This window comes from Larus michahellis, chromosome 8 (genome assembly GCF_964199755.1).
Source record: "Larus michahellis chromosome 8, bLarMic1.1, whole genome shotgun sequence".
Lineage (NCBI taxonomy): Eukaryota > Metazoa > Chordata > Aves > Charadriiformes > Laridae > Larus > Larus michahellis.
The window spans coordinates 10,712,135-10,734,430 of NC_133903.1; the positions used below are offsets into that span (position 1 = coordinate 10,712,135).

A 22,296-nucleotide genomic window follows, 5' to 3' on the forward strand; every position below is an offset into this window, starting at 1 on the left:
TGTCTGACATTTTCACGCATCTAGTGTATTAAAGGCAGTCTGTGCTGTGCATCAACCAGAACTGAGTAATTCTTTTAAATAATCCCAGCAGTTTCACAGGAATATGCAGCTGGGGGTTGCTTCTATTTCTCCAATAGGCTCATTTTGCTTTATTTCAATTTTTCTACACTTATTTAACAAACTAGACATCCTCAAGCTACAGAACAGGCCTGACGTCCTCAGCAAATACAGTTTGCTCAGAAAACTGCACAATTAAAAGAAGGTTGTACCATAGTTGAATAAGGCTGGCAGGGGCAGCAGCACCCCTTTACATGAGGCTGCCTGTACACGCAAATGTTTATGAGCCACCGTGCCTCCTCCATAGGACACAGTAAGGAAAGTGATGGTTTTTGTGGACTCTGAAGCAGCCTTCTAGCATCTATACCATTGCTTTAAACCTCTGGATTAGATATTTGCCAAGACTTGGCTCTCCTTGCACATGCAGCCCGACTAAATACTCATTGATTGCGCACAGCGCTGTCCCCGTTGCAACTCCAATCACAGCACACCAGAGCATTTCCAGTTGTTTCATCAAGCCCACGCAACCAGAAGGGACCAGACTCAAGTCACAAAACCACTCACTTGTGCCTGTATCAAATCTTAGCACATCTTCCAAAGACAAAAATTTCTGCCTGGAAAGCAAGGGTGATGATATGCACCCATCAACAGTGCAAGTGCATTACATGCAATGCAAGACCCAACCTCGTATGAAACAGGTACAAGCTGGGATAAATTCCACGTAACTACATTTTGATATCAATTCCTATTTGCTTTGGTTGAACTGCAAGTGTCTAAATTTCCCCAGAAAGACTGGAAGCTTGCTCAGGTGCTCTTCAGTAAGGTGATACATTTTCCCTTCACACCTGCTCTGAACGTTGGATACTCTGGATGTCTCCCAGAAAAACCCAACAGCTTAGCAATGAGATCTTGTCAGGTGAGATGCACAACAGACTAGTCTGAAAGAAATCCAGGCACTGCATTTATATTTGTAGGTAACATTTCAAGAAGGTTTTAAACCTGAGAATTGGTACTGTAATTCTGATCACACCAACACCATTTGCAGATACTTCCAGCATTTGCACTAAGCCAAAAGGATCACAGGTGTCTAGCAAGTTTTTTTTTCAGATCACAATGCAGCCTTTTGAATTTTGAAAATTTCAGCTTTACTATTTGTCTCATACTCTCTTCTAACGGTACTTTTAAATTCATGTGTCGTATGGTATCGTTGCATTCACATGGTATCTTCTTGCTAGCAGACAGGCATGTCAAGAATTCCAGGTATTTCAGGAATTAATGCAATTCTCTGATATAGAGGACTTAATTCACCCCTGGTGTTTTGCTTTCCCTATGGATAGGGTATCCCTAATCAGGGAAGCAGACCCAGAAATGTACAGGCCAACCTGAGAAAGTATTTCTTAAACATACTTCCATGAAAAATGGAAACATTAAAGCAAAGGAGTGAGGAACACTAGAATCTTAACTCTATGCGGTATTCAAATTCACCTATATTGAAGTATTAGTCATAATTTGAATTAAAATGTGTCCTCTGGCTACTGAACAATTTCCAGTGACCCTGCAAAAAAATACTGGGAAACCAATAGCAAATACACTTGACAAAGATGAAAGGCTTGAACTTACACATAATGTGGAGAGATATTCAGAAGATGTAATTACATTTCCACTTAAATCAAATTGATTAATTTGCCGGAATGCTATAATATTAACATCATCAATGTCACTGTTCCCAACCTGCAACATAAAACACAGTGATGTTTTTACCAACAGAGGAACAGTTAACAGAGGACAGTTAGCGCAACACAAATACTGCTCATAATTTTAAATGAGAATTTTGTTCTATACTAACAACATGGAAACTTGAAGGCTTTCCAATTGCAAGTACCTTTCCTCCAGAGTGCACAGTTCACATTTACAGACCGGTGCATTACCAGCACATGGCTGATGGCATTAAGTTAAACTAAAAATGGAGGTGGTACCAAAAGCATGCGTTATTTTGGGAGAGGCTGAGTTACATACACAGGACTGCCTGATGTCTGAACATTGGTCTCAGTATTTTGCATCTCTGCCGAGAGATGCATATTACTATGCTAGGATGTTTATATAGTTGAGTAATGAGGAATATGTTCATATCGTAATATAACCTACTTCCAAAATACATAACTTCATATTCTTCAAAATTGTTTAAAATACAAAACATTTGTGTTTCTTAGTCTGAACCCTGACCAGAGTAAGGAAAGACATTTACTCAAATAACAACTATGGTAACAGACAGGTTAGGGTTCGGCCAGGTGCCATCTCAACAGTCTGGTGCCACTAAGGCTGTAGATTTTTCCTGCAAGTGTTTTTCAAACACTTCTCTCTCCTGGAGAAAATGACAGGCTAGCCAGGATACAATTAGTACAAGCTACTGCACACAGCTGTCAATTGCAGTACATAACCTTCATACGATTTTCTGGACTTTAGGTTGTCATTCTCTTCCCTTCCCAACGAGCAAGCACTCTTAGCAAGAAGACTTTAAGGACTTGAAAGATTTCTGCCCTTCTGTTTTCCTGCAATGGAGGGCACTCTGGTCAGGCCTGTGTCTGAGCTCAAATAATGACCACCTCCCACTGAAAAGTTCCAGACAACTAACAAAGGCTAATTAACCTTTGCTAGATGACAACAGATAAACGCAAGGTGCTAATCTAAATCTGTAAGGATGGAGGAATATTTAGCAAGATTTCAACAGTTTTCAATTCGAAGTTATTATTACATTTTATAAAGATTTGCTAGTCTGAATGACAAATTCATCTACATCAAGACTGCAGGATTTGGACCAAATAAAGCGGAACAAAATCTATCTATCAATCAACAACTAAATAAGAAGATGGCATAATATGACAATTTATGACATCCTCAAATCGTTAATGCTTTGTTCCACATCATAAAGAAATGCTGAAAGGTATTCTATACATTTATTCTCTCGTTCCTTGATGTATAATTTTTGTGACTGGCAAAGAATCCTTTTCACTTGTTTACTGTTTGGACTTTATCTTATTTCAGTTTTAAGCTATGGTGCTGACACACATTATGGGGCCCGTGTTTAGGAAGCTAACTTGCTGAAAGCTGCTTTTCTAAACAGAAGGCATTCAATTACATTGCTGTTGATGGAACAGATGTAACACCTAGACAGATGCATCTTATATTTAAGTGATACTACAAGAAAAGAAAAAATTACCTCAATTGCACGATGCTGTGGTAAAGCTCTTTCAATGTGATCATTGCCTTCAGCTTTGAGTTGGACGTGATACACACAACCAGGCTAAAAGCAACATCCAATGATAAATTCCAACACTGAATAATATGTACTTGTATTTTAGAAAACAGTAAGAGATTCCATTTCAGATACACCACCCAAACAGATCTAACTGTATCCAGTTAAAGTTTTCCTTACCCCAAATAGAAAATTTAACTCAATAACACCACTAGGGGTGTTTACTGCCACCAAATACAAAAGGTCTATCACAGAATTTTCACTAGTTTATTACATTACGGTATTAAAAGAAATCTTCTGCTCTGAAGTGTTTTATCTAGAAAGAAAATACATTAAGCAGGATTAAAACCTGATCAAATACTACTTTCTACTCCAGCATAATTGCTTACTCCATACATTGTGGGCCCAGAAATTCAGCTTCCATATTTCCTGCAAAACAGCGTACTTCACATACATGCTGTACAGTGAACATCATACATACACCCAATATCCTGCTAAAAATACACTGTCACAGCATTTTCACAAGAGAAACGAAATGCTTCCCCAAATTCTTTTGCCTAAGAAAATTCCCTACTCTAACACCTGAAGACTGCTGAACGCCTGTTGGACACCTTCAGTACGTTGACCGGAGGCTCATGTCATGTCACCGTTCAGTGTTTGTGGGAGGCCACTACAGTATACTGGCAGCAAGTTCCACAGACTTACACTAGAAGTTTTTTCCCCCTTTACTAGAATGAATGTTCACTACAAGACAGCGTAACACAGAGAGACTCAAGGGAATCTGAGCTAGCAAACGTGATGGGAAATGCAATCAGTAGCTAATTTATAAAACACATTTTATTGCTCCATTATCACACTAACGTAAACGACACAGAGCATTCTAATCCTTACCAGAAGGCCACGTAGCCTGAATTTGCCCTCTTCATCAGTTATCGTGTCTTCTCCATAGATACTACAATCCTTCTGCCCCACAGCTTCTACTGAGACTCCCTGCTCAGGCTCGCCATTTAAAGAAGAAACTGTGCCATAACAGCTAGAGGTATAAAGAGAAACAATGGCTACACATGTGCAGATGCCAGTTTAACACATATTTTAAAGACACTTTATTGAAAAAATACTCAATGTTTTTAGCATAGCATGAAGAAGAAAAAGGGAATTTATAATGTATAACTGTTTAAAGCATTAGAATTAACTGCAGTTCAGAGCACAACTTTAGGAATCCAAGTTCCCTGACCTCCATGAACAGTGGCACTTACCCCTGAGGGCACGGAAAGGAAGGATCTTGAAGTCAGATACCTGAATTGGTCTACCATCCTCTCCTGTCCCACTGGACATAGGTACAAGCCACTTCCAGTGCCACTGACACAGTGTTTTCATAGCAATGTTTCTCCTTACAGTCCTGCCATCTAGGCTTAGCCACATGCATGAGAAAAGGCTAAAAAGTACTTATACACAGCATAATAAAGTTATTTGTGCCTTCAAGAGTACCCTCCAAACCTTCAGAACAGAGGTGTATCAGGAAAAAACACACATTTTGCATAATGCACCCTGATACAGTACACAGCATTTTGCACAGCATTTCAGCTCTACTGACCTGTAAGCTGTTCTGTAACCAGTTATCCGGATTTTAAGATTCTGTCCTTCCTGCACTTCAATCATTTGTGATGATGGCTCAAAGCGAAACTCTTTCATCATGGGTTTAAAATAATACTGCCCTGGGCTCTGTGAAGAGGCATAAAACAAGCTGTTTACTGATAGTGACACAAAAATTCACCAACTCCAAACCATTATGTTTCTGCAAAAGCTCCCTAAAGAGCTGAAGTTCTCTGTCCCAACTGTAGGTTAAACTGGTCAGAAAACATGAGCACTGAAAAACAGGGAGCACGTTGGACAATAAACCAATGGAACTCCACCAGGTGATAAAGTCTGAAGAGGGAAAGGAAACCACGGCCCTAAAACCTTACCGCAAGACCTCAAGGACAGGAAAGTGACAAAGAGAGAAAGATGTCTGCAAGGGAACTATTCAGGCATGTCTACACATATGTACAGATCAATAATCTAATTAGTTTTCTTTCCTCTAAAGACTCTCAAAATATCGTCAACAAATTGGCTTGTTTCATGTTTACAGACCACAAATTAGTAACTGAAATCAATCAACATCATCTACTACCTGTTGGGGAGAAATCTCTTGCCAGGTTAGATTTCACATCTTTCACTTGCTAAGATTGTAAGTGCTGTCCATTCTGAGGGACCTGCATCTCTCATTCTGGGTTATGATTCCAAAGGAGATCATACATTCCCCTGCCACTGAAGGGAGCCGATAACATCCCTGTTTTGGAGGGCAAAGTAACACAGCATCGCACGTGCACCCACGTTCAGAAGAATCTTTCAACTTACCAGATTGGAAAAAGTCAGCATGCCATTATCCTGTGTAAGGAGGTTGGACCGAAACACCCCTCCACTGAGAGACAAGAGAACTCCAGCAAGAGCCTGGTCATCCTCTGATTTGATCTATTTTTGAAAAAGCAATAGTTTTAAGTGTAAGTGAGGGCTGCTTTATGAAGAAGGGTTCAATTCAGAAGCCTCTTACAGAGTGCACAGATGTGCTGGCTCTGCGCACTCATCCGTAAGCAGAAGAAAACGAGCCACATCTGCAGTGTATCCCCTCCTGAAACACTGTGGGACTACAGAAGCTTGTGCTCTCAACATCTGGGCAGTCACAGCTGCACACAGCATGTGCCACCAGAACAGTCATTTTCTATCACTTCATAGGACATGCTGGGGGCCAGAACAAATTATCCCAAAGACTGGAACCAGGCACTCATTGGACGAGAACATACATGAAAAAACCACCTTGAGGGATAAAACTCATTAAGAGAAGGTGGTCCAACTCTACAAAAGCAAACAAAGCCAGTCGTTTGGACTGGAGGCTCCGATTTTCACTCTATAAACCTTGCAAAATATCTTCAGCATGGCAAGTCAGGTTCTACAACTAAGCCCACGCACTGAGTTTTGTGTCCCCATGACAAAACTATCCCCAAATCCCACACCCAGTTGTGTTTGGCTGGGTCACGTGGGTTAACTTTTTTTGCCCGCTTAGCTCTAACTGCAGACACTATTCCTCCAGAACCCGAAGTATTTAGAGCATTACCTCAAACGTCACCCCAGCAAGAGCAAAAGCTTTGAAGTCCCCAACTGTGCCTTCTATTGCAGTCAAAACAAACCCTTCTTTCTGAGCAGTAACTGTATATTCCAAGTCACTGTGAAGTGGCCCAACACTTCAAATAAAAGGAAAAAAGAACTTGTTTTAAAAAAAGCACTTGGATATCACACATTTTGTCAAGTAAACTGTTGCACTTAAACTAAAGAATCCAAAAGATCAAAACAAATCTGTAATTACCTGTAAGCACCTTTGTCATCGGTGAAAACTGTGATGAGCGGAGAAGTTGCTCCCTTTTCACCAATGACAATCTCAACACCTTCCAATTCAGGATGAATTCGCCCTTCCAGAAATAAGCCTGCTTTTCCATGAATCTCTATCAGCTTTCCAGGACAACTCTCTTGGTCATCACAAAGGGGATTTAAGACAAACAAGAAACCAAAAGATACACTCACCATTACGTCTTACAGTAAGACTTTAACTACTTCCAAAGTGACCAGTTGATGTTCTTTTACCTTAGAATAAAAGATCAACCCACACAATTCTACAGCCTCTCAACACACCTTAAAACATCTGAACATTCACAAATTCACACACAATAACTAAATTCCACAGCTATAAGCGCATCTCCAAAACAAACATTCTGGATTTGCTAAGTGCTTTGAGAATTCATGAAGTTACATACACTGCAGCCATATGGAGAAGATTCCAACAATTCCTTTCTATCTGATATTACACTAAGCTTTGACAAAATTTTTTGAGATCAAATTCAGGTCAGCATGTCACGTTTGATGACTTAAGAAAAATTTTATTCCCCCTCCCCTCCAATATATTTAGAATGTGCACAACCAAGAGGCACATAAAAAGGGGCACCTAACATTTTCTAGTGATTTCAAACAAAGTAGGTTCACTTAAAAACCCAAGGGCAAGATGGACACAGATGTAACAAGTAGCAGTATCAACTGATTGATGATAACCCTGACAATTTTGAAGTTGACTTTTTTGTGAGTATTTTTATTATTGTAATTTATTACAAACAAAACTTAAAAGCAACTTGTATTTGGTAACAAACTCTTTAATACAAACACTGCTTTTGCATAACTATTTTTCTAGATGAGAGTAACAGGAACAATTCTGACAATCCGGTGCAACATCCCGAAATCTAGTTCTTCCTCTTATGCCAGGTGGTTTTTCAGCACTTGGAAGCACATTCTGCTGATAAAAACTTCACTTGTACCCTCTACCAAATACCCATGCTTTCAAATTCCAGAGTGAAATTGGCCCAAAGAAACAGCTGCAATCGAAACTTTCCTAACATTACCTTTGAAGAGCTATTCATACATCCATCTGTAAGGACACACTTCTGCCTTAAATACCTACTCCATTCAAACTAGATTTTATTTATATTTACCTCCACTAACAACTGTTTCCACATAGGGCGGGTAGAAAAGCAGCTCTTTTGATGAGGGTGTCACAGTAATTTTCTCTCCGGACCTATAAAACACAAATTAGGTATGATTAGAAGAAAATAGGATTAGCAAGCTCTCATGTAGAACAGAGTACTGCATACTGACCCAAGAACCCATCTAAATATCCCAAGGAAAAAAATATCAACAATAACCTAAGCAAAATTCATATTATGTGGTCCTAGTTTCCATTTAGTTGACAGTCCAACAACAGGCACAGGTACGCATACAGCAGCTCTTTCCTATATGGAATATATCGCTATCCTGGTGGAAAAAGTATACATGTTGTCCATTGCAGCTTGGTATTACCTTGCCCAGTATGAAAATTCATATAAGAACGGTCCTTGGAGTTCCTCCACCATTTCTTGCACTGGTGGCTTTGTTCCTTCCTCCTCTTGACCCTTCTTTTCTCTCTCCTGTCGGCGGGTCTCAATTTCTGCCAGCTGCTGCTCTCTACGTAACTCCTGTACAGATTTCAGGGGTCCTAAAACTAAGGCAGGTTCACTGTCAATGGATGACCTGAAAACACGGAGGAGAAAACAAAATCATCTCCTTTCATATGGAGGGATAAGAGATTGTTACATCTGTTAATTACTGCCTGTATACCAGAGCAGACAAGTCCCAGGATATTTTTTTTTTAAATCCATTCCTTTTTAATTCTCCTATTTATTCCAAGCATAACTAAAACTTTTAACCTCTATAACAATGTTGCTAATAGAAAGGCTCATTCATAGGGACTACAGGTAACCTACCTGGCCTAGTAGGAAGGGACCTACTTGCAACTCTCACAAATTCTGCCCCATCATGAACCATTCAAGAAGTTACGGTGCTGTTGCCTCCTCCTCCCCTCTGCCGTGCCTCAGCATCCCACTGCAGAGCCAGTGCCACAAGCCTACATCTCAACCACTTTGCAGAGTCCAGCATCTGAGCTTAGCTTAGGTTTTGGTAAGCAGAGAGTCTTGATTTTGCACCAAGTACCAGACACTAGCTCTGCTGCAAGGACAACAACCTCCCACAGAAGTACTGACAAGCCAGCAGGAGTGCTAAATTCTTAAGCCAAAGGACCAGTTTGCAAGAGTACCTTTAACAAAGCCCTAAATTAAAGAGAAAGGCTAGAATTCCAAACCTGACAACAAGTGTAATACAGAAATAGACAAAAAGACTGGTAAGCTCACTCATTTTTTCAGTACTAGGACCTTTCCCTCAGAATCTACCTCTCAGGAGTAGAGTATACAAGGAGAAAACAACTTCTATCAAAAAATAAATACTTCCAATAGCTGGCAATTCCCAGGAAAAGCTCTGAGTTCTAACCTATCTGCGTTACACATTTGAACTATCCAGTTATCTTGCCACTGTCCACTGAACAGATTGTTAGATAAGTTTAACCAAGGTCTTGAAATCAGCTCAGAACGATGCATATCATTTCACTTTCCTTGATCTTACATACTCCCTTTCCTAGCAATTTCTTCTAGTCTCCCACCATTCTTTGTATCTTATCTTCTGTCTCTTCTACAACAGTCTGAAAAACTGTAGCAGAACGTTGCAAAATTCTCTATGAGGAGTGAACTGAAATGATCATGATTACTTTTCCATCAACCACTCTAGATTATCAGGATAGTTCTGTCTCCTGCTTCACTCTTCACCTATATTTTTTCTTTTTTTAAGAGAAACAAGTACTATTGCTCTATCTCATCAAGGCTTTAAATTCATTCTCTGCAAGTCCAGAGACAAAAATGTATCAAAAATTTTTTTGTCTTAAAACCTATTAAAAATCTGTACAGACATGCACACAGTCTCATGGTATTAATAATAAATTACTACAGTCTCACTTTTCAAACATAACAAGCCATCACCAAAAATCGTTACAAATCAGCTTTATTTTTGGTTGGGTTGGTGGGGTTTTTTATTGTTAACTGAAAGTTAATAGGTCACCGCCACGGGTCTGGTACACAAGCAGAGACTTTTAAGAACAACTGTCTTACTTTTAAATCCATAGCTGCTCCTTTTATGCTGATGACATTTCACAAGTTGGACTTTGCCTGAAAAGCTTCAGGCAGGCTTGAACTGAGACTGAGCTGCCTTCAAAGCACTTGCCAATAGTCTCAAAAAACCCAACCGACCTAGAAGGTTGGTATAATATTCACCTCCTCACTAAGTTGTATTTAAAATCCTCATGGCTCTCTGCTATCTCAGTGTTTCTTTTCCAGCTGCTGTAGTTGACCAGTAGTTGCAGTTACAGGTTTATTAAACTCAGGAAACTTGAGGCAATGCTCTGCAGGTTAATTTGTTCTCTGAAAAGATGTTTTCTACACTCAAAAAGTTCAAGAACCCACAGTCTAGAACAAGTAGACATCAGCAGAGCACTAATAAAGCACTCATCATTATCAGAGACTTCCAGGCAGATCTGGCACCTCATACAATTAAAGCTATTCACAAACCAGTGCTTCCTAGTGGGCTGTCTGTACAGGTAAACATAAACTGGCGCATTAGCGTGTAACCACTCTGCATGGTTTTCCTTTTATAATCCTCTTCACACCAGTAACAATGCTCTAAAGCAGCAGATTCTCATTCTGAGGAAACAAAAAAGGCAAAAGTAGATGCCAGTGCTAAAGAGCTCAGACCTAAGCTAAAACGATACCCTCTGAATTCTGAAATTTCAGTTCATTTAAGTGTATAAAAACCTCAGAAAATCTTCCTTTTTACCATGACACACAAGTAGAAAAGGGCTATATTGAAATGAAGTGACAATGTTCAAAATGAAGGCTGGGGATTATTAATCCATCTACAAAGAACACAAAGCACAGCTCAGCATAAAAACCTCTTGCTGTCTAGAATTGGATGCCATCCCCTTAGAAAGCAGCCACCGTGGAATTAAAACCAGAGTAAAACTTCATGAGAGAGATGTCTTTTTCTTCCCCTTTTTATAGCCCCAACATTCCTTTGTTCTTACTTAATGGTAATAGTCACATCCATCAGTTTATCTGTTACAATCGTGCCGAGGACGTGATGTCGAACTGCAGTGAGTGTCAGTATGCTAGGAGAGGACCTGTAAATCAAGGTAAAAAAAGAGATTAATTCAAGGTCCCCCTGCTAATGAAAATAACCAAATTTTATTTAGCAGAGTTTGTGCTTTATAAAAGACGACATACAAATTAAACAGCAAAGCTGTAGTGCCGAGATGACGGCATATTGGAAAGGGAGCATTTTCGAGCTCTGAACCCCAAACCACCGCATGACACTGGCCAAATCAATTCCTTCCTTTGTGCCTCCTGCTTCCTCTTAAGCTAAAGCTGATTCGATTGATTTCATATGTACAATCCCTTTACACACAGCAGAAGGACATTCAAAAGTGTGTCATATTAGACATCATTCACCAAGACACCCCAAGTCTAAAGGTGCTTTGCTGTCAAAAGAGGGTTTCTGCTTCTATCCATTCATTCACTTTGTGCTGACTCTCATGTGTAGCACATCTCTCTTTGAAGTACTTTTAATTCACTAACACATCAGAAAAAAATCAGATTTGAATGCTGAATTTGTTTTCTGCCACATTAATGAATTAGAAGTAGTAGTCTTGGAGCAGAAATCCTCTTTTTTTGAAAGAAAGAGCCATTGAACACATTGCCAGACCATAACCTATAAATAAACCGCAACCTAACAAAACATGGCTGACTTAGGAAGATCAGCACTGCTTACTTGTGATTAGGGTGAATATTTACTCACCTTGCAAAAACTGGGGTGAGCAGAATCAAATCACCACAGAGTCATGGCACTAGGGACATACAATGGTGGCATATGCCTCCTAGTAAACCTACCATCCTATCTTTTGCATTTCAACTCTCACAAGTGATCAACAGTTTCCACTGAAATATCTCTGCTTTGTTACAAAGCAAAACCAACACTAAACAGACAGAAGGCCGATAGAAATACCCATGTAAAGTAGCAAAGGCATCTTTAAAGCCTGTCATTAGTTGATTCATTTTTTAGGACTAGAAAGGGCAAGAGAACAAGCCTGATGCATTTTGCTAAAGCTTCCCTCTATAGGTTAGAGACAGTCATAGCAAAACACCCTGAATTGCTGAAAGCAAGCAGCTACAGCAGAAGGAAGCTTTATGAAAGCATACTGATAGGCATAAGGTCTTTTGTTCTTACGTGTCATAAGTGTAATACTCATGTTCAAACTGGTGGCAGGAACGTGGGGTCACTTCATACACACCTGTAAACATTAAGTCAAAGAATGATCAGCTGAAAAAATTCAAGCTTACTGTGTTGCCTGAATTTGCACGGTCACATGAGACCTGAGGTATAAAACAAAATTTTACTATATATCCACTGCCCTTCACATAGACAGTTGTAAGTTAATTCACCTCAGTCATAGATCACTATTGGAAGCTGCGCGTTTCTAATGTACACTGATATAAAGCACAATTATGCATCGCTACAGATAAACATAATTACAAACAAATAAACCAAACAAGCTCAGAAGTAACCTATTATGGTCCCACAGCTGATACCCTGTGACTGATTACAGAACCATTGTACTATCATATTGTGAATGAAACCACCGGCTCTATGGATTAAATGTTCAAACCTGAAAACAGAACCAAAACCAAACATATTTGTTAACTTTTTAATTTGTTAAGGCATTAAAAGGAGGAAAAAAAATACCTGATATTAAAACATTCTTTTTTCCTGTTACAGATAACCCTGTGACACTTTTAAGAGTTATCCCTCAAGAATCCTGTATGGAAATGAAACTTCTATTTGTCAGTCACATTCTAGTATGACTGACAAATAGAATGCATATGAACAAAATTTTTTCAACATGCTCTTCATTCATCAAAGATCAAAGCCCGTCATCAAGCCAAAAAAGAAATTATTTTACTTCTGGAATCTATATTTAGATGAAGGGTTAAATAGTAGGAGAGTTCTAAAAACTTAGAACAGAGCATTTATATATAGATGTAAATAAAACGATGCCTCTCAGAAACCACAACAGATTTTTATTTTTTTAAAATTCCCAGTAGTATTAGTTGACTGGTTCTTTTTTGTTTTTTAAACTAACATTTTAGAGCTGTTACCTGGCTTTGACAGACAGAATCTATTAACTCCTTTGGACAGGTTATAAACGCCAACGTTCTCCGGTCCATTTCCATCCTGATAAAATTCCTGTGAAGCCACAACACAATTCACTATTAGTAACTACCAAACAACCAAATGAAAACAGTATTTGCCTAAAGATACATTAATGCTGCTCTTTTATAGCAGCTACAACACAAGACCATTTTCCCAAACCTAAGAGACAAATCTCAAAAGCACTCTAAAGATCAATGTTACTGTGCTATATGACTCCCTAGAGATGCGAGAAAGCCTTGGTTCTGAGCATAATCCAACCTACCCACACAAGTTCAGTAAAAAAATACAAGGACGTTTGTTACCTACGTACCAGTGTAATTGCATGAGAAAGAGAACACCTCAGCATATATCCAGTCTGCCTGAATTCCACTCCCGAAACATCTTCCTCCATGACTTCCAACTCCAAAGACTTATTCTTCCAGCACCAGTCTTCATGTACAATGCTTACTAGAATGCACACCGCACAAAGTATTTCAGTAATGTAGAATTATGTGAATAAGAGTAGGTTTTGCGGTATAAAAATCTTGTATCACTCTAACTTCCCTGACAATAATCTTCAAAGTCAGATATACAACAATGACTGTAGTAACAGACCTGGCTCACAGCGCTGCAGCATCACCAGGAATCTAGCACATCTTGTAACAGAAAAGCTACTATAAAAAGGAATAATGAAGTCTGTTCACCCTGGAAAGTTCTGCAATATGCGCTACCATTGTGATACCGCTTAAAGGACATCAGAACCTAACTCCAATTTCACCTGGCGGAAAGATGTTCTGACTTGTGTATAAAAAGAGCAATCCCTATATACTCCTTCTACACCTTTCCCTGGAAAACAATTTATTTTAATATAGGCAGGCTGGCCAAAACATGTATTGCTCTTAGGAGAGATACTCTGGAAGCAGAAGAACTAGGGCGTGTGCCTGGGACAAGTCAGTTTATCATAAAGCCTTTTCTCCCCCTCACACCAGCCATGTAGACCCTAAAACTCAGGTGAGCAGTTACCTGTAACCTGACAAATGGTTAAACATACAAGATGAAGAAAACTTGATGCACTGTTAAATAGTATTTTTCCATATTCTCTCAAGTTTTAGAACTAGCTCCATGTTGGGCATACTGTGAATCCATAATAACGGAAGTATACAGATTAAGTCACAAACTTAGCTACTAAGGTAACACTTCTAGCAGTTCCCTGTAATCCTACCTTTGTATTTGCCAGGTAGCACATTTTCAAATGTGAAGGCCACTGAGTCCTTGTTTCCAGAGAGCTGCAGGTTGCGTTTTTCACCCTGGCGGCTCACAGACTGTAACGTCACCATCAGATCACCACAAGCATCTGTGCAGAAAAGACAGCAGAAAATGAGACTGCATTCTGGCTTTCCAGCTTTGCCTTCATAACCCACACTCCAAGCACGCATCATTTTTACTAAGATTAAAATGATCACTCTCTTCCAGAAGAGGACATTTCCAATTAAAACTCTTATTTCTTAAGCACGTGTTTAACAGTACTTTTTTGCATTCTTCAGGAAGTTCGAGACTGTTAATCATATTCTTTTATCTAATGGCAAGTAACAAGCAGAGGCCAACGTTAAATCCCTGAGTCCACCTTGCTCTGCAGAGACTACAGGGCCCAGAAAACACCTAAGACAGAACACCAAGTGCAGAGAGGATTCAGAAAGGAAAAAGGAAGGGGTAAAAATGACAAAAGTCAATCTCCAATCACCAACTACTGAAATCAGTGGGCAATCAAGGAAAATAGCAGGAAAGAGTACCTTAGGCTAAAATAAAGACAAAAAGCTTATGAAAGAGAACAGAGATTGCAAGCTTCTGTAAACAGCCTGAGCTTCTATCCTACAGGTTTTTACAGGCACTGCTTTTTTTTTTTAAATGTCTTTTTTGCCTCCAGTACCTCTCTGATTGATGTGCAGTATCCCTAGTGTCAGCCACAAGCATTTCCTTCCAGAACTTACCCATCTTCTGAGGAACGCAAACAGGTCAGAATTCCTTCCTGAAGAAGGAATACTTGCTTATTCCTAGTAAGTATTAAAAATAGGTGCATAACTTTATTCCAAATTTTGTTAAGGTTCCTTATTAGGCTGTAAAGTCTCCCAGAAAAAGTGCCACTTTACCTATGTGCTGGAAGTTAATTTACTTAACTGCTCATGGGGCTAAGCACAGCAAGTGTCTTGATCTAAACAGTACTCATTCACACATGCAGTGCTAAAGTTCTCTGTTCCCATTTCCACTTCACTTTGAAAATTGGCTTACCTAAACAAGATATCTTCCCCGAGACAGACGCTAAAAACTGAGAGAAGGTCACATCCATTACTGGCCTGTCTGTAACAGTTACAGGGAACATTTTGGGTTTCAAAGCCAATCCTGCTCTGGTCTCAGCCTCTGGAATAATCACCTGTAGAATATATGACATCGAGACATCACCAGCTGGTGATGATGGAGACATACTGGTCCAAATACACCCACTCTGCTGAGTTATCACTCACTTATCAGAAAGTAGAAAATGGAAATCTACTATAAACTCCATGTAAAGTAAAACCAGCCTCCCAAATATGCTTTTCAAAGTTATATATTAAAAATCCTCCAAAGAACCGCAATAAAACTGAGCTAAAATTCCTCCAAACAGCTCAGTTTTAAAAGTCTGAGTGAATTTCACTTCAGGATTCTGCTCCTACATTAGGCTATTTTATTATATACGAGGACAGTTAGAGGCCTTGTAACCATGCACTTCCTTATCTCCCAGCCTGCACTATCTCCCACAATGCAAAATTCACGGTGGCTGTGCTGCAGGTTCTGCTGTGACCTGTAATCTCAGGAACCATTTAGGCACCCGAGAAAGGTACACATTACATGTCTCTCTCACAGGATAATATAATATATATGATACGAAGTGATCTAAGGGACATCACAACTAAGATAGAGAAATAAGAACTTTCAACCCCAATGGCCTGATCTCCTTTGAACAAGTGTAAAGGACAACGAGCATGGGAATGGGAATCTTGCTAAAAAAAAAAAAAAAAATAACAACGACCAGGAAAACCCAAATTCAACTTCTCAAACTTTAGAAATTAAATGTCTAAAATCTTATAAAACCTCAAGTCCTACAATGAGGAAATGAAGGTTCATTCTTACCTGAACATTGTATGTACCCGATTTTGCCTTAAAACAAAATGTTCCATGAGGGTCAGTTTCTGTTGCAACCAGTGATGCTTTGTCCTTGTCTTGAGGCGTCATGGTTACCTTGTATTTACTAATCTGTTTGACTGTGTCAGGGAAACGAGTTACTGAGATCCGGCCACACACGCTAAATCTGTTAAATAAAAGCCAGTCGTCAGAATAAATATCTTGATTTGACAAAACTCATAAAAAATACTTAAAACTTCCTTAAAAAGTAAACCTCACTATGTTGAGGTACTAACACATGAATTGGAATGGATTTCTCCTCAAAGAGTTCATATCAAGGAGATACAATAAGCAAACACAGTGGACCTAGTGCAAACCCATGTACAATTAATGGGATCTTTTCTTTTACAATGAAATCACCATGATGTTATGTTACATTTTCACTTGCAAGGAACTTGCTTCACTCTTCCAACACCAACCCAATCACTTCAAGCCTTTTTTCTTTTTTTTTTTTTTTTTTGGCTAGGCAGGCAATTGACTTAGGATTGCCATCGCTCAGGTTTTGTATGGTTGGAAATGTTTTTTGTCAAAGACCTCAAATGTGACAGATGATTCATTGGAACACAACCCTAGCACACCTACATTTGTGAAAACACAAAACAAGATGACAAATTAGAAACTGTTAAGTTTTACTTTTCACCTTCAACTGTACACCATATTTAGTGACTGAAAAAAACTGTAACTGGTCATTTAAGAGCACGCAGGGTTGCAGGGTTTTTTTCTAATTAGCTAACTAATTCTGCATGAGCTAGCTGGCATTTGCCTCAGTAAATTCCTAGTTTTCACTTCTCCGGAAGGTTGACCCTATTTTCTCCTCCAGGAGAAGCTCCTGGGCAGAGAACCATGCCCCTTTTGTCTTTCTCAGCTCACACTTACCTCTCACCACTGCCTTACACTCCCAAAATCATCCTGTCACCATTATACAGGCTTATGCCCAAATCAAAGAATCACAAACAAGAAAAAGACAACATATATATATATATGTATATATAAGACAACCATGACCTCAAGAGTGATGAGTAATAAAACATAGATGTTTGGTACAACACTGGACTAGACAGTTACACAACTCTACTCTTCCACAGAAGGAGGATATCTGAAGTGCAGCATCATCAGCAGAAAGCCTCTCTGTTCCTTTCTTAGTTCACATACAGTGCTGTAATTGCTCAATATACCCCTGTCCTTGCGTCTTTATTTGCAAGGGAGAGGTTATTAAGAGGGTGCTCTAAGCCTTAACTAGTATTGAGCAAAATACTGTTGACAAAACATTACCCTGCACTCATGTTGTCCTATTTACCTTGAATTCCTCGAGCAGCTCCTGACAACAGTACGCAAGTCTGGGCATGACACGGGAAAGGAACACCCATTTTCAAGACTTTGTCCACATATCAAATTACATTTTCATCATGACACCAGTACTTACCCTGTTGCAATGATGTTTGCTAGCTGAGGTGTATTTGGTGCAATCTTCACTGTAATAGTATCAAAGAAGAGATGCTCTTTCCTGGCATGAATTGTGTATGTACCTGTTGTTATGTTCTCAAGGCGGAAAGAGCCATCGGCTTTTGTTCTTACTGTAACAAATAAAGACACGAGTTAAAAAACAGAGCTTGCCTCAACTGTCTACCCTTACGTGTCAAAAGATAATTTACACTGCACAACAAAGAACAGTATTATGCACTCTTACTAGACCAAGCTTCATTTCTATATTTCAAAGCACAATTTGGCATATGGTTGAAAGAAAACAGAAGACATTTTCTGCAGCAAGACAAATGAACACCTAATACTCTCATCTAAGGCAGAAAACGCAAATTTCATCAACCACATGAAAACCAGTTTAATATTTCAAATAAATTGCAACAGAAGTAGTGTGTTATCCTGAAGGCTTAATTCCATCTCATACACTAGTCCCGTACTTAAGGTTAAAACAGGCTTCCCTGCAGCAACAAAGACCAAGGCCACTGCATACCTTTAATCTGATTGTTCAGAGTCACAATGGCATCAGCAACTCCTTCTCCTTCAGGACCATTCAATACCCTGCCTGTGACAGAGAAACCCATCACATGGAAAACAGGCTGAAACAGGAAAAAAGTTAACATTGACCTTTACTCACTAAAAGCAAACACACACCTACAGCAATCAACACCACCTGTTTTCCCCACATACACGCATATAGAGGAAATTTATTTCCAGCTTTAGGAAAAAATACTACCAGGATAATCACAACGGAAGTACATATCTATCTCCAGGCATACTGCTCCCCTAAGTATAGGAACAGATTCTCAATTTATCTGCATCAGTACAGTTCAGCAGGCCCGAGTCACAGATCAAAATGCCATTACAGAAGGCACTCTGCAAACCATACAAACTTACAGGCTCTTCTCCAGAGATTTGACAAACTCAATGAATAAATTTAAGCAGCTTGAAAGATTATTGCTGTTTGCAACATGCACATGAAAGTGAACGTGGCAGACAGCTTTTCCCTATTTTGTTTCTTCCTAGTAAAAGGAACTAAAATGTAGAAATACAGTACAATGCCAGATACTGTCTTCTACCTGCTGTGCAAAAGGTTATATGTAACAAATGTCTTCAGAATTCTTACAAAGAATTTTTTCCATAATACACCTGACTTTCTGATAAAATCAGTAATACCTTTACAGGAATGAATGGCACAAAAAGATTATTTTCTCTGAATGCCTTACCTCAATTTGTAAACTATCATGCTCTACAAGGAAGTCCAATCTAGATGGAGCAACATCAAAGGTAATTCTCTCTCCCCTGTAGAATGGTATCTGAAAGAAAACAAATCGTTTTGACTCCTAAGAAGCTATGACGACAGAATTGTTTTCCTTTACCATTTTCCATGTCCTTATCACCATCAGACACCCCTATGAAGGGTCGAATGGTCTGCAAATTTCCTGGAAAAAGTAACTCAGAGGGATGGAGATAACAATAAAGGCAATGTTTCAAGACTGTTTGATGGAAACCATGAGATTATCCAAAGAGACAGAAAAGTAACCCTCTACTGAGAATATAGCAAAGTTACTTGGATGTGCAAAAGGTTACAGATAGGAGACAATATGATCCCTAGAAAAGTTAAAGGAATGAGAGAAGTTTGAATCCCACTTCTAGATGATGCAGACTGAGAATGCAGAACAATCATTCTAGGCAGCGCACAGACAACCATGCTCCCGCACTACCCAAACATAACAAAAAGAACAGGCAAAAAAGAAAACAGAGAACTTAAAGCACATGAAGTCGCTGTACTGAACTGAAACTTTCAGTCTCCCAGCAGCCTCTAGGTGTGGTTCTGTGACTGGCCAATGTATTCAGGTAATTCAGAGCCTGATTTGCAAATAAGTCCTTCCTCAGGAATCCCACCACAGAGCCCTACCACAGCATCTTACTTGACTCTCATATACTTTAGGTTGGAGGTTCCTATTCCAATTATTTCATCCAATTCAAAATATTTCAACTATTTCTGTTTTAAGAGCTACAAAGTTACACATGATCTAGTTTAGAAAATGAAAGTTAACAACCCAACAGATAAACAAGCAATGAACTTTCTAGCTACTTACCACAGTGTATTTCCCACTTGGCAGGGAAAGAAAGCTGAAAGATCCATCTTCTTTTGATACAACATTGCACAAATAAGACAGAGACTCATCCCTTGACTGGAATCCATCCACAGGAGAAATACTGCAGCCCACAACATCCTGTGGCAATAAACACAATGCAACTTTTTTCCCCATGGGAGAACAGAGAAAATAATTTCAGGGGGATGTAGGAGGGTTCAAAATACTATACTGTAAACGTAGGATGGGAAGTACAAAACCATTTTAAAGGCAAAGTTTGGTAGCATGGCTTACAATTCATGTATAGGTAAAAGAGGAAAAGAAAAAAAAAAATCAACTTTATGGGAACAAGGACAAAAAAATGGAAAATCCAACATCCTCCAGTACCCCAGAACTGCACTGCATGTCTTAACCGACTTCAGTTCTGTGGACAAGGTTAACATTACAGAACAGAGCTCTACTCTACATAACAAATCACCGTATGTGACCAAATGTTTCACACTCATTTCATAACACACTTTTAAGGTGGCAATAGAAGCTGTTGAACTTTATCTTCACATCAAGAGGTCAATGACCAATTAAGATTTCATGCAGAAGACAAATTACAGCTACTGTACAGTGAGTTTCAGGATTTGTCTGGCAACATCTTGTGTCTTGTGCCAGAAGCTGGTCTTTCACCACAGAGGAGTGTCATCCTCATGAGGGAACACGTTTACTAACCAACATTTAACACATGGGAAGGTGTAATTGGAAAAATATTGACTTAAAATTGTAGCCCTTAACCCTACTGGTCCACATGGAATATACAGATCAATAATGCTGTGAACCATATTAAATTTTGCACTTTTTGCTTGCTTCAGTTCAGGTATTACTCTTCTATGTCCCTGAACAGCCTGACTGTTGAGGAATCTGGTTGTTTGAGAACAATAATGAAGAGTTCAAAAAAGCCGAAATTAAAATAATTTTCTAATTTATTGTGTCTGAAAAATATGCAGAACTTAAGCCTCAATTTTGCCAACACTTAAACAGATAGCTATTGTGTTACAGATCTGAGTAATTCCATGGAGGTCATGTGAAAACTCAGCACGTACACAAATGTTGTATTACAAGCGCCTTGTTGAAAAAAACCCCAACTCAACAAACAAAAAAATACAGCTTGAAGGGTTGTACAGTTTATGTTTTCTATAAGCCAAGCTCAATGAACGACAGAGATGAGTAACAGGGCATTATGAATCTAGAAGCTATTTAGCTGCTTCTTATTTACATCCATACTCATATTGAAAAGGTACTGATATACCGTTACCTCTTTAGTGACCGAAGAAGAGAAAAGGAGAAACATAACCCCTTTCATTGGTTCTCCATCACTCCTTACTGACCCAGAAACATTGTAGCCGGCAACAATCAGAGGGCTAGCAGCATAAGCATTAGAACTTGTCACCCGTACCACTGTGTTTGACTGAAATACAGAAACACATACATTTTCATCAAAAGTTGGCATTAGATCTCATTTACAGCACCTAAATAACAATCAGAAGCTGTATATTCAACAACAGAAACGGAAGCCGGAGCAGCAGTACTCAAGGAGGGTCCACAGGGTATTCAAAACACAAGGACACTTTGCAAAACAGTACTTTTCCTGTTTCACTGATTTAGGAATTGGTCAGGATCTCAGAGCTTCTCAGAAAGCAAGCAATCTTGAGAGGGAACAATTACAATATCTGCTATAATACTCAAGCTCCTGCAAAATGTATAGGATTAGATGACCAAAAGCAAGAGCTCGTTTGCCAGTCATTCCCTGGCTGCCTCCACTATCTCCAACCTGAGCCTGCATGAGGTAGTTTCTTGACTACCTAAATTAAATTTATGAAAACTCCATTAACCTTGCCCACTCACAAAAACCCTTCCTCCCACTAGTTGATCAAGACAAGGTCTCGCACATCCACCCTCACTAAACAGGTAAACCAGAACTTTTGTAGGCTCTAACCTCTTTCAACATCCAGGTCGGATGAGATGCAAAGATTTCATATTCGCCAGGAAGCACTTTAAAGAAAGCAAACCTGTAAGGCAAGAAAAGGGTTATGTCTCTTCAGAAACAGACAGGGTTTTTTACAGAAAAACAATTCAGACTCTATACACATGACAGAAAAAATATTTCAGCACTATTATAATCCCAGTCGATATGACAGAACTGAAAGAATCTTCTGTAAATGAACAGTATGCACCACCCACACTCACTTTCCTCCAGGTTGTGTAATAGTTGCTTGTATGTTTATGTCACTGCCAGCATTTCTCAGTACAACCTGGACTCCAGCAGGACCTAATGTCTGACCTTTGCTGAGAACCTGTCAAAATGAAGAGAAACCAGAGTATAAATGGATAAAAATAACTTGCAGAGCTGAAGTAGAATGTTTTCAAGAAGGCAGAATTAGCATAAGATGGAATAAATAAAGGAGTCTA

The 22,296-nt window shown here is 39.2% G+C and overlaps 1 protein-coding gene across 2 annotated transcripts in view; it reads right to left on the reverse strand.

The window, feature by feature from the left end:
• Window positions 1-22,296, reverse strand: part of NOMO2 (NODAL modulator 2) — a 29,601-nt gene that overhangs the window by 4,572 nt on the left and 2,733 nt on the right. For both annotated transcript variants that reach the window (XM_074597981.1, XM_074597982.1), the window contains 23 exons: window positions 22,075-22,181; window positions 21,824-21,896; window positions 21,143-21,295; window positions 19,843-19,980; window positions 18,967-19,056; window positions 18,234-18,339; window positions 17,688-17,838; window positions 16,214-16,391; window positions 15,335-15,476; window positions 14,271-14,402; window positions 13,380-13,516; window positions 13,015-13,102; window positions 12,086-12,149; window positions 10,887-10,982; window positions 8,246-8,455; window positions 7,882-7,964; window positions 6,711-6,870; window positions 6,462-6,588; window positions 5,708-5,821; window positions 4,905-5,032; window positions 4,202-4,343; window positions 3,275-3,358; window positions 1,678-1,788 (listed from right to left, as the gene is read on the reverse strand). In XM_074597981.1, the coding sequence (XP_074454082.1) occupies window positions 1,678-1,788; window positions 3,275-3,358; window positions 4,202-4,343; window positions 4,905-5,032; window positions 5,708-5,821; window positions 6,462-6,588; window positions 6,711-6,870; window positions 7,882-7,964; window positions 8,246-8,455; window positions 10,887-10,982; window positions 12,086-12,149; window positions 13,015-13,102; window positions 13,380-13,516; window positions 14,271-14,402; window positions 15,335-15,476; window positions 16,214-16,391; window positions 17,688-17,838; window positions 18,234-18,339; window positions 18,967-19,056; window positions 19,843-19,980; window positions 21,143-21,295; window positions 21,824-21,896; window positions 22,075-22,181 (2,814 nt within the window). The remainder of the gene's footprint in view (window positions 1-1,677; window positions 1,789-3,274; window positions 3,359-4,201; window positions 4,344-4,904; window positions 5,033-5,707; window positions 5,822-6,461; window positions 6,589-6,710; window positions 6,871-7,881; window positions 7,965-8,245; window positions 8,456-10,886; window positions 10,983-12,085; window positions 12,150-13,014; window positions 13,103-13,379; window positions 13,517-14,270; window positions 14,403-15,334; window positions 15,477-16,213; window positions 16,392-17,687; window positions 17,839-18,233; window positions 18,340-18,966; window positions 19,057-19,842; window positions 19,981-21,142; window positions 21,296-21,823; window positions 21,897-22,074; window positions 22,182-22,296) is intronic.